The sequence below is a fragment of the Cebus imitator genome, unplaced genomic scaffold (genome assembly GCF_001604975.1).
Source record: "Cebus imitator isolate Cc_AM_T3 unplaced genomic scaffold, Cebus_imitator-1.0 Scaffold33, whole genome shotgun sequence".
NCBI classification, from domain to species: domain Eukaryota; kingdom Metazoa; phylum Chordata; class Mammalia; order Primates; family Cebidae; genus Cebus; species Cebus imitator.
Genome location: NW_016107348.1, coordinates 2,798,674 through 2,809,889, shown reverse-complemented (window position 1 = coordinate 2,809,889; position 11,216 = coordinate 2,798,674). Strand labels below are relative to the sequence as shown.

At 45.9% G+C, this 11,216-nt stretch overlaps 1 protein-coding gene across 7 annotated transcripts in view; it reads right to left on the bottom strand.

Moving 5' to 3' along the window:
* The window catches only part of CACNA1E (calcium voltage-gated channel subunit alpha1 E), a 496,128-nt gene that overhangs the window by 48,652 nt on the left and 436,260 nt on the right, over positions 1-11,216 (bottom strand). For all 7 annotated transcript variants that reach the window (XM_017524464.2, XM_017524463.2, XM_017524471.2 and 4 more), the window contains one exon: positions 227-238. In XM_017524464.2, coding sequence (XP_017379953.2) covers positions 227-238 — 12 coding nt within the window. The remainder of the gene's footprint in view (positions 1-226; positions 239-11,216) is intronic.

The window sequence follows — 11,216 nt, the reverse complement described above, 5'->3', positions numbered from 1 at the left end:
CTACATATCTAAAAGAGGCAACATATGAGCCTAATACATATCCAAACCCGTAAGAATAATGGCTTCTCAAGAAGGCTTGGTGACTCCTAATTTTGATCTCTTGGATTTAAGTAAGAACTGACCACGTTTTCCCCAATGCGTAAGCCCCTCCCTCCCAAGCATACTTTCTCATTCCTCCAACTCATTCCTTCTATCTTTCACTTCAAAGATAATTGAACATATTTACCCCAAAGCGTTCCTGTGGAGGATCCAATCAGAGAGCAGTAGAAAATCAAAATAAACAAACAAAAAAATGGGGTTGGGGTAGAGAGAAGGCAGTCAGAACACTTCAGGGAGAAAAGAGAACCTTACAATGACAAGGAATCAGAGAAGCACTGGCCCAGGGGACCCCGCCCACAGCCTTGGCACTTAAGAGTGTCCACACCTTTGTGAAAGGAAGGGCCAGCACACCATTTGCTCCACGGCCACCGTGCCAACCTGCAGGGGCAAAGGCCCTTTGCCAGCACAAGTGACAATGCCACATAGACTTTTGGGTATTGTGCGTTATTCCATGGGGCCTAGTTTAACAGGGGGCAGGCGTTTACTTTCATTTCCTATGTAGTCGTCAGACAAATTCTGTTTCTAGTGAATTTATACGAAACCAGGCTGGAGGAACTATGCCTGCTCAGGGCCAGAAACTCTCTCACACACTGGCATGGTTGTGCTTATGAAGGGTTTCATCTGAAGAGGGACACGCAACCACTCAGAGAGGGACATACTGATGTCTCTCAGGAGCTCAGAGGAGCAACGCCAGGAAACCAACTTGAAACAAGGTGCGGGAGGCATTTGTCTGTCAACATCATGAAGTCACACCAAAGCTTGCCTTTTGATAAATTAAATGACCACCTGTCCATTGTGAGCATACCGTGCAACTTGAAGATGAAAAACCATCCCAGTTCTATGGGTGAGGCACTTAAAATAAGTCAGGGCATAAATATCTTTAAGATAGAAATAATGACAACTAACCTCTAAATTTTTTGAATATTTATTCTTTATTCTGGGCCAGGCTCTGTGCTAAGCAATTTTAGTGCAAACCTTTATTTAAACCTCCTAACTTTAGCACATAGGAATCACTATCCCCATTTCACAGAGGAGATTCAGAGAGGTTGAGTGAGAGCCTGACATCAGTTGACAGAGCTGGGACATGAACCCAAGCACATGCTATGCTCAGAGCTCTTGTTCTTAACCACTAAAGCTCCGTACCAACAGGTTTTAGTTCAAGGTTCTGTCAAACAGCGCACAGAATTTCTGAGCTGGAAGAGATCCCTGAAATCCACTCAGCTGCAAAGGAAACAGGCTGCAGGAGGAAGCGCCTTACCTAAGATCATTCACTGAGTAAGTTTAGAACCATAGGTCAACCTGCATCTCATGATTCCCCATCCTGGCCTGCTGCTAAGAAGTGCCCATAATTCAGGTTTTGGTTCTTAGCTGCAGATTGTGATGAAGATTACTTTTTATGATTTTTGGTTTTTTTTGGCCAAGGTATCACAAACCTATGTTCCACTACCGTATGTCACAAGCAAAGAGTTCTAATGGTCAATTTATTCAACCAATGATCCCATACTCGAAATTATTAATTTTCACTATAAATGCCAAATAAATGGTGATTTGGGAATTAGACCCAAGACCTTATAAACCTTAAATCCTTAATGTGATAACCTCCAAATGTTCAGAGGACAGAAATATCTTCCCCAGCATCTTCTCACATATAAGACAGGGCATGTGGTAGGTCAGCCAAACACACCTTTATTTGTTCATATACCAAGCATCTGTGGAGTCCTTAATACATGTCAGGAACTTTTCTGCATACTGGATATATAGTTGTGAACACATAAGGTTGTCAACCTTTTGAAACTTACCTAGTCTAGGAGGGAAGACAGACCTCAAGTAAACAAGCACACAAATAAAAGTATAACTGCAAGCTGCCATTGGAAAAATGAAATCATTCAATTAAAAAATTTACCAAAACAACTACATAGGTTTCCCTTTCCCCAGGCTACATTTGTCTTAAGGAAGAACTAAGGGATAATCTGTCATATCTCTAAGATGGGGGAATAGGGTAGGAGATCAATATATGAGCAGGTGATCTGGGAACACGCCCCCCAGGCTTCTGCCTTCTGCTTAGCTGAAGTCCTCATCTCGGAGACCTTTCTATCCGGCAGCATCTGAAAAGGTTCTCAGAGGTCATGCTCATAGACACCCATCTTCTGCGTGAGGACACAATATTTTCGGCTCCTCCCACACACCTGGATAAAGGATATAATTTGCTCTCCTCAATTTATTTCCCCCCAGAATCCTAGTAAAATATCACGGTATAATTCATTGTAGGGTATTATGCCACATACACTGCATAATGCATGGCATAATACAAAGTCACCACTGTCCCTTGTTTTGGAAAACAGGGTTTCTTAATGATATACTCTAATCTTAACAGCTGAGCGTGGCTGCCAAACCACTGGGGGGCTATTTGTCCCATCCTAACTCCCACAGATCTGAGCCAGGGATAGCAATCAGACACAGGCCAAAAGTAAAATAAAAAATTAGTCATTGCTCTACACATCTTTCATCAGGTTTCTTACTGCAGAGGCGCCACTGAAAAGCTATGAATTTGAATAGCTGCAGAAAAATATGCTTTCCTCCTCAGTTTTGTTAACATGGGCAAGATTTGTTAACTGATTTAAAAATTGCCATTTGAAATGAAAAGAGTACTGAATAACAAAGCCCCAGAGTCAAGAAAAGCCTCAAAATATAGTCACCGTTAATTACAATATAATTTACACCAGGCCAAAGCACTGCTCCTAAATCCACACATGCAAGAGTTACTTAAGCCATTATCAAAGCCAACAAGATTGCAAGGAAGACGTTTCACCGAACTACAAGGAGGAGCTCTTCAAGTACCTTAACTGGGGCACATTGTTTTGGAAATAATTCACGTGCATTTTACAAATCATTTAAATGTAATTGTTCAATAACACTTTGCTAATCTCTGCTACTAAATTATAAACAGAGTTGTTGTTTTTTTATACTGCCTAATTTCTATCCGGTTCAAAAATTGACTCTAATGTTAAAATCTGAGGACAATTCCACACGCTAGGATGCACTGGCCCCACTTTAATTGGGACTCAGTTGGCCACCCATTTTACCATTTATTTTCTTTTTATTTGGTAAGTTCCTGGCTGCTCTGCAGGAAAAATAAATGACACATTTTTCTCTTGTTTCATCAGTAAAAGATGAGAATTTTCTAGCTCAGTGGTCAAGCTGCTTTCCAGATCTTTTATGTGTAATCACTCAGCATTCAGTGTAATCTTGCTCTTCACCTTCCAGGTCCCCTCTTCTCAAACAACATGCTCTCAAGTTGATTTCTGCCAGGAACTGACTCTCCTACCATGGGGGCAGACCAAGGACATCAGGTTCTAAAGAACCCTTTTGCCCTCCCCCCTGAGCCAAGGAGGAATAGCTCAGGGATCTGAAGGAATCTCTTGCCTCAGGGAATGGCCAGGCTTGCAGGAGGGAAAGGTAGAAGGAGGGGTCATACTGTGAGGAGCCTCCAGTGTCTCACTATGTCTGGACTATTATTTGGTAGGCAATAATAACTACCATTTATTATACAATTACTAAGCACTTGGCACTATATCTGACACTAAATTCATTTCACCTTATTTAATGCTCATAAGACCGAAATATTATTTTGAATCCCCGTTTACAAATGAAAAAGCAGAGGTTCAAAGTTAAGGCAGCTAATAATTAATACTGCTGGGATTGAGACCTAAATGTGCCTGACTCTGAAACCTATGCTCTTATTGGAGATGTTACAGTGCCTTTCAAATGGGAACCACTGGAGGGTTTTAACCAAAGAAGGAAACAGTAAAAGGACCAGTACTTCCTGAGCTCAAATACTGAGCTATCATACTCTCTGTAATCAGTTTAGGGTCTATGAGCGTTCCTAGGAAAACAAGTTACAGACGAAACATCAAGATGGGTAAGTTCAGGGATGGCCTCCTCCATCTGCCCATAGGTCTTGTATGTTCACCAGGTAGAGAGAGAAGGATCTGCAGACTGAGGAGAGATCAATGCCAAGCCACTGCTCTTAGCTTGCAGGGGTTAATCGCTTGGAGCTAACTAGAACATGATGTGTAGAAGGGAGCTTAGCCTAATGGAGACGACACGGAACTTCAAGTCAGAACACCAAGGCTGCTCAAGAACTGGCTTTGCTACTTACTAGTCAAATGAGTCAGACTAGTCAAACCTCAGGCAATCCACTTCTCAGCTCTAAAACAGGACTGTTCAGTGATAAATAAAATAAAGAGTGTGAAAGCGCTATAAAAATTCTAAAGACCGGTGGGGAAGTTTCCCCTTTTGCACTGGCAGTGCCTGTCTCTCTAGGGCCTGCACATAAGGATATGTCCATCTGCTTCTGCAAAAATATTAAATGTAGCACTTTGACCTTGTCACTGCTTAGAGGATGCCACTTGGGGTTTAGTTTTCCTCGTGGTCCATGCCTCAGCATCTCTTGGGGTCACCCTCGAGCCCTCAATCCATTGTTACTCTGCCACCTTTCTTTGCCATGTGACCAGAGCACTAGCTCTATGCTAAATGTTTGGTGCACAATCCTTTCCCTCTTGCACATAGACCTCAATGAGCTCCTCAAACATACTCCTGAGGGCCTTTTGCAAGCCTCCTCCTTTGCCATACACAGCACCATACTCCAACTGGCACGTGTTTTTGTCTAAACACTGAGAAGCAGCAGGAGACAGTAGAGCATCTGTCCTCTAGCAGTTGTATTATTCAATCTGGTGACCAGTGGCCTTAGTTGTCTCTCTTCTTTTGTATTCTAAACATACCCGAAGACACCTCATCTGCTGATCTTTCTAAGAAGGCCTTGGAGCCAGCAGAAGTCCAGCCAATACGCCTGTCCCACTGAAGACTAATTTGAAATGCTAGGCGGTGTCCCCGTGCATGTGGATTAGGCAGGTGGTAGGCATGATCTGTGTTGATGGTCCCCAAATCCATGATGAAGTCTTCTAACCTGAATTACTCTAAAATCTACTTTTAAATCTGGAGGGCGCTATGAGGATTTTCCACTAATCCAGTAGTTGTGGGCTCTTCCCACGGTTGAGAAGGCTCACAGGGTGCTTTCTGCATCTGGGCCTGGTTGCTTGTTGGTTAACACGTGGATGGGGCCGTGCTCCATGATTGGATCATTTCATTTTGCTTGGGTCTGTGGCCACAGGCTGAGATCCCCTTTACAAGCAACCATCTCCCAATTTTGTGCTGTCGATAAAACATGCTAGGGTGTTCACACCCGTTGCCTCCATAAGATAAAGATCTCAAAGTGAATACTCTATAGGCAGCTCCTTGGCAGCACCAATGTCACATGCGACAGACAACACATTTTCCAGCGTTCACTAAAAAGTATGCATGCTGGGGCTTAATGCCACGAGTGGGTAGCCTGGGGACATATCTCCTTTCAGACACTCCCTCGTGTGGCTCCCCCCCGTCTCTCCTTACTCCCTCCCAGGCTCCATGATATAGTAGTAGGCACCTCAAAAGTCCATGGGCTTTGATCATCTTTAATGTCCTTGTCTGGGCACAGTCAGATGCAGTCATTCTTGAGGTGACTTTTAAACTGGACTCTCAGGGAACAACATCCTCCTATCTGCTTACAGTTGGAAATTTCCAATTCCTTTTCGGCTGGCCTCCTAAATCCACAGTTAATGGGCTACCTGACGGCTAAATTTAATTTTAATCCTTCATTCTTTTCCACAGAACAGGGGAACTGGATGGCCTGTCTGGCTCAGTGGTAAATGGGTCTTTTTTGCATGAGGCAGGACTCTGTCCACTTTTTTTGCCTACACGATTAATGTGCAGTCACTGGTTCCTTTGGGAGACTTCCCTTTCAGTTCAAGAAGTGGGAAGTCCTGTCAAGAAAGAAGTCCCAGGGGCAATGCTGGAGGTTTGAGGGAACTGCCTTAGACACAGGCAGGTAGTGAAGAATAGGGGAAAAAGACAGCCAGGTTTAGCGTGAAATTTTTGCCTCTTGTTCCTATGCTGTGCTGAGCATGAGTGTGTATGAGCGTTTTGGTGCTGAGTAGCCACTTCTTTCTGACATGTGCACACAACCCTCCCATCTCAGCCTCCTGACTTGCTGTGGTTACAGGCAGGAGTGACCACACTCAGCTCCCAGAGGAACATATTCTGTGGCTCTTTAGAGTTCTTCCAAATCCAAAATTGTCCATGCCTGTGTGTATAACTCTGCTGCTGCAGCTAGTGCTGAATGCATTCAATGGACCTTATCCATCTCAGGGACTAGGGCAGAGTGTCAAGTGTCAGGAAAGTGATAGACTTCAATGAAAAGAATGGAATAAAAGCTAATGTGGGAACTGCAGTTCCTTCTGGCATCAAGAGGCAGATTGACTCATATTTTTCGTTTCTGGCTAAGGACTGAATAATGGGAGGCCAAGTGCAGCTATAAGCCAAATCTCCTGGGTGCCAGGGAGTTCTGACCTCACCCCGTGCCCTGCTACAACGGCAAATTGCAACAGGAAGCTTTGGCGTCAGCCACCAGAGAGCCTGTGTGAAAGGACTGATGCACAGGCCATGGTAAGTTCCGAGGCAGGGGAGGAGATGGGAGCAGAATTGCTAGTTATTTTTCTGTTAAACCATTTGTGCTGACCAGCAATTATAAGCTGTGAGTTTACTACTTAGAATCCAATCCAGGAGAGCTCATCTGCTAATGTGAATTGATCTAGTCAAGTAACATGTTGTAGAACAGTGGAAGTGGGGAGGGTGAGGGACCTGGGTTGGAGCGCAGGTGTCACACACTACAGACACACATGCACAGGTGTGCTGGTCCTTTCCTGCATTTCTCTAGAGATGCTGTCCCTGCCATCTGTCTCCCCAAGTCGCTTCACTAAACATGAAAGGCATGAAACATGAGGGTTCTGTGAGGTTCATGAAAGCAATCTGTGTAGTGGTTGTGGGACCTCATGACCTCCCTACAAGGCAGCTGACTTTGGTTGTTGGGGGCTATCCCCCAAAGCAGGGGAATGTGCCTCATGTGCAGATCCCCAGAAATGCCAAGGCTGTAACCATCCCTGCCTTCCCACCGGAGGGCCAAGAAGCAGCAAGATGGTAACAGGGTGTTCAGAAACTGGGCAAAGCGGTTTCTGGTCCTTTCGCATAAAATCACACAAAAGAATCCCTCTTCTTCCGAAAGAAAAAGAAAAAAGAGGCAGGTTTCATAGATCCAGCCACTCACCAGACTTTTCTTGAAACCTCAAAGTAGAAAAGGCACAGCTCTAGACATTTATAGTCAGCAAACACTCTGTCTCCATGTGGCCCAGAAAGCGGGTGTTGTGAGGGCAGTAGAATGAGGAAGCCCTGAACCCAGCATTTGCCAAAACTCTGCCCACCTCCCTGCAGGAGTGCTGGGCTGAAGGACGGAGACCCGGGCGTTCTGATAAATGCCTTATAATGTAAAAGTGAATTGGAAAGAACAGAAAAGTTGCAATGTGGGTATCTTTCCATTTATTTTCTTATCCATGGCTCTGCCCACACTTAAACCCAAGAAGAAAAATAAATAAATGAATAAATCCACTTCCCTTCCTCCTCAAAAGTCAATAAAGTTCCCCAACGGAATTTGTCAGGTTTACATTATAAATGTTCCCTTTACTTGATGTATGCAGCTGTGGAGAACGGGCTTCTCTTCAGCCACTACATAAACAACATACATGCTCGTAGAAAACATACATGGTGGCAGGCACGCGCCTCAGCAGGAGGGCTCAGGGGACACCGCAACTTTCACTGAGAATTCAGCTGGAGGTCATTCCCCCCGCTTAGTGGGGGGGGGCTTTGCTCCTGGGAGCTGGGCCAGGATCGGAGAAGGCTCTGGCTGGGTGGTGGAAGGAATGCCATGTCAGTCCTGGTTTCTGAGGAGCCACAGAAAGAGGCTACCATGGCAACCACCATCAACAGCTCAAGTTTATTAAGCAATAGGCTTCACAGAAGCCTTGCTGGTAAGTTGAGGTTCAATTTCAAGAAGGAGAGAGAGACTAGGACAGGAACAAGGTTATTTGAATGGTGGACATTATGGGGCAACCATATGGGATATGACAATGAGAGCTGTAAACACGAGGAGAGAGATGCTTGGCAAGCCTGCAGATGACCCCACGTTTGGCTTTGTGCTGGCCTGAGCCCCTGACTGTGAGGGACGAAGGTTCCGTGACTTCATCTCCCTCTCTGCCCCAGGCCAGGCCCTGTCTCTGCTGGCAGGTGGGACTCTGGCTAACTCCACCAAAGGGATGCGAGAGCTGAATTCTCTGGTGCCATTAATGAGGAAAGAACAAGGCAGTTAGAAAGCATGGGTGCATGAGCGAGAGACAGCATTAGCTGGACCCCGCTTGGCAAACACGATGAAGGCCAGGGGAGGAGGAGTGGGAGCCTGCTCCCTGAACAGAGAAAGGGGAGAGGAAATGGGCACGGCAAGCTTGGAAACTTGAAGGCAAACGAGAGAATAGATGGAAAAGGGTGAGCAAGGACCATCTACGTTTCGGAGAAAACGAAGAGTGTTCAAGAAGTGACATGACTAAACGCAAGTGATGGATCGTAACTCTCAATCCATCACATAAGTGTGGACCCCAGAACCAGGGGGATCCTGGGGGCCCCTGCACTGTACCTGGTCTGAGGACCAACAGAGAGGCTTCGGCTCCGGGGGTGCTAAGGCTTCCCCTGCCACCAGCACCAAAGCCACCACCGCCACGTTTCAAAGGGCACAAAGGAAAAACAAGACAGATGACAGCTCTACTGTACCTCATCACTGCTCTGGGTCTGGGGAGCGATGTCTGGACTGTGGACAAGGGGCAGGCATACAGGAGCTTCCTCTAAAACACACCTCTTCCCACACTGGCACCAACATGCCAGCCTGGTTACCAGGCACACAGGTATAGGCGAGTGGGGCGTGTGTGTATAAAACAACTAGGCCTTAGACCAGCCTGCACACATCATCTATCGGCATACACTGTGCATCAATACAGACTTGCTCCTATATTTGGATTTCATGATGTGATAGGAGAATGGAAGGATGAGGAGAGGAATTAACATTTACTGATCATCCACACTACATCAGGCCCCGTGCTAAGCACTTTACACACATTGTTTTACCTACGTTTCAGAGATGAGAACTCAGGTTAGGAGGGCTAATATTTTGCTGTGGCTCAAGGACACAAAGCTGGAAAGTAGAGGGGCTGGGATTGAAACAAGGGCCCATCTGGTTCCACCGCCCGGCCTTTCCTGCCAATCCGTCCTGTTACACCAGTGGGCTCTGTTCTGTTCTTCCTAAAGATATGGTGGGTTCTTTCTGATATGCTTCTCTCTCCTGTCCTTTATACTTCAAAGAGACACACATGATTTTTAGTGAGATCAAATAAGAAGAACGATATGGTGAATAATCTATGCAAATGAATTGACAAAATGAAAAGGGAACTTGACCTTTTAAAAACCCAAAGATAATATTTATCTCTAACAAAAAACTGGGTCTCCTTAGGGCAAAGGCAGATTTTAATCCATCTTTCCAAGAAGTGGGCAGGGGAGCTGGAAGTCCTTTGATGGGGCCAGAGCTGCCTTTCCTTTCATTGCACAATGAGAATCCAGACAGGGCCCAGATGCTTGACAAAATACCCCATGCTTCTGTAAAATTTCCTCAAGAACAGTCCAGCCACATCTGACAGGAAACTTTCTTTTTGTGGGTGGCAGGGGTGACTGCACACAATGGAATTAGCATGTGCACAAGGGGACAAGGGACACTGGAGTTACCTTGATCGCTAGCCCAGTTCAGGGTCACAGACTATGCTCAATGTGGTTCTCTTTTGAAGGGTCTCTCACAGCTGGGGAGGCAGCGGACACAGTCCACTTCCAGGTTCTGGGAGATCCTACAAACCTAGCACAGCCAGGGACCTTGTACCTCTCCTTAAGACAGAGAGCTCTCCACTATCTCCGCCCCAACCAGGCCACTTGAGAAATATCCCATAAGTCTCACCAAGAAAAGATAAGACATAGGAGCTGACAGTGCTTGGGGAAAAGCGCTGTCAGCCTCCCTGTCTGTCTAAACATTTGGGAGGGCAAATCGTTCCAAGGGTGATCTCTTTCTAAACACTTGGAAGGGCAAACCTTTGGAGGAAAAACCACTTGGAAGGGCAAATGTATTAAGATATCATGATCCTTTTCCAGCTGCCATCAATGACAGCAGCTCCAAAAGCTGTCCTGCCGTGCCACATGGTGTAGCTGGCCTTGCATAGACTGAAGATGACGCTTCCACTTGTACTGACTTAGGAGATGGCTCCGAGAAGTCTGTTGTGCCTCCTGGAAGAGGCTGAAGCTGCTCAGGATGAACAAAGTACAGACAGGACCCCGAGGCTGTCACTCATCCCACTGGAGCGCTCTACACACCTGGCTAGGACCTGAGAGCATCCCATTTCCTAGTTACACCCAGGAGGGCTGGAAGAGCCCTTTCCTTGGTGAGATTTCACAGGAAATGCCAGAATGTGATTGAAAACAGGCCACAGCTGGATCTATGTGTGTGGGAAAAAGAAATCCCCCAAATGTGATGAAGGTGATTTAGTTCATTACACCCCTAAAGATGGGGTGGGTAATGGTTTAAGACTGTTTTCCTAGGCATGTTATCAAGGAAAGTTTGGAAGGCCTTTCCTTTTGGAGATTAAACTTATTATTAGGTTCCTGCAAAAGGGTTCTTGCATCCCTGAAGAGCTCTTGTTTATGCCTGCCATAAGCAGAAAACTTCACCACGCCTAGGATGCCGTGATCCTCAACTTTGCTCTACTCTACCTTCTGCATCTTTCCTTCAAGCTGCTTCCTTAATTGACACACTCAAGAAAGAAGGGGCGCATGAGATGTTCCTGGGTCCACTGCTGAGTGCACAGAGGCACTGTCTACACTGTGAGCATCTGCCCATGCTTCTGTCTCCAGAAAAGGAATTCCCAGGGCCCCAGACTTCTTCCTCCTGACACTTCCTACTCCTGCTTCCCCCATTCTGCCTCTCAGGTTACATGAACTGGAGCTGCAAGGCCCTTAGGAACTCTGCTGAGGGTGCCTGGGGAGCAGATTCCCAGAGGGGCATTCTTTGGCATCACCCTGCATGTTGCATTTCTGGAAAGGGCTTCAAA